The sequence below is a fragment of the Bison bison genome, unplaced genomic scaffold (genome assembly GCF_000754665.1).
Source record: "Bison bison bison isolate TAMUID 2011002044 unplaced genomic scaffold, Bison_UMD1.0 scf7180017864213, whole genome shotgun sequence".
Lineage (NCBI taxonomy): Eukaryota > Metazoa > Chordata > Mammalia > Artiodactyla > Bovidae > Bison > Bison bison.
The window spans coordinates 5,905,443-5,906,435 of record NW_011494785.1 but is presented as its reverse complement, the minus strand read 5'-3'; the positions used below and the strand labels follow the sequence as shown (position 1 = coordinate 5,906,435).

Below are 993 nucleotides of genomic sequence, written 5' to 3'. Positions count from 1 at the left end.
GGCCCCTGAGGCATCCTCTGTCCCATCCTGCCCTGCAGTGGGCGGCTGCCTTTCCGGCTCCTCTGCCTGTGCCCCTGGCCTCCAGACGTCTCCTCACTGGATTCTCTGGTCGTTCCCACAGCAGTTCGGAGTCGGAGATGGAGGAAGAGGAGCCTCCGCTGCCCACCTCGGACCTGGGCGGCGTACCCTGGAAGGAGGCTGTGAGGATCCATGCGCTCCTGAGAGGGAAGAGTGAAGAGGAGCTGGAGGCCTCCAGGAGCTTCGGGGCCGGGGAGGAGGAGGAGGAAGACGAGGAGGACGAGGAGGAGGAGGAGGAGGAGGAAGACGAGGACGAGGAGGAGGACGAGGACGAGTCTAGTGAAGGTCAGTGGATGCCCTCTCCTCCTGACCCTGACGTCAGACCACAGTGTGGGGGTGGGTTTCTGTGGCCGGGGACCCATGACGGATGCCTCTCTCACAGGCCTTGGGGGACCCATGACGGGCCGTCAGGTAAAGCTGGACATGGAGGTGGGCAAGAGCATCCTGAAGCTCAAGTCACTGGTCTTCCTTTCCTCTTCCAGCCGAGGGAACTTAGCTTTCTGGGGTTCCCTGGTCCTGGGTGTCGGGGGCTTCAGAGCATCGAGGAGAGGGCCCCCAGGCAGGCTCACTCATGGAGTGTGGGGACGTTCTGGGAGTCGTGTCCTGGCGGGTCGGTCGGGCTGGCTCTGAGATGCCTCGTGGGGCACTCGAGGTATTGGTCCCGTCCCGTCGGCTGTGTGTGTGAGCCCGAGTGGTGACAAGGAGCTCAGAGGACCATTCCCCCATGCCGGCTTGCCCTGGGTCTGGAGTGGTGAGCAGGGGCCAGGCAGGCAGAGACCAGAGCCCCTGGGGACTCGTGTCTGTTAGGGTTGTGCTCTCTCTCCAGGCATGTGGACAAGGCACGAGGGTGTGACTCCTTGGCCTGGAGCCTGGCCCCCAGGGCTGGCCCTCTATGGCTTTGGGACCTCTGCCCCG

General features: G+C 64.2%; 1 protein-coding gene across 1 annotated transcript in view; it reads left to right on the top strand.

Moving 5' to 3' along the window:
- MICAL3 (microtubule associated monooxygenase, calponin and LIM domain containing 3) overlaps positions 1-993 on the top strand; it is an 87,785-nt gene that overhangs the window by 57,897 nt on the left and 28,895 nt on the right. The window contains 1 exon segment of the mRNA XM_010845070.1: positions 122-363. Within this exon segment, the coding sequence (XP_010843372.1) occupies positions 122-363 (242 nt within the window).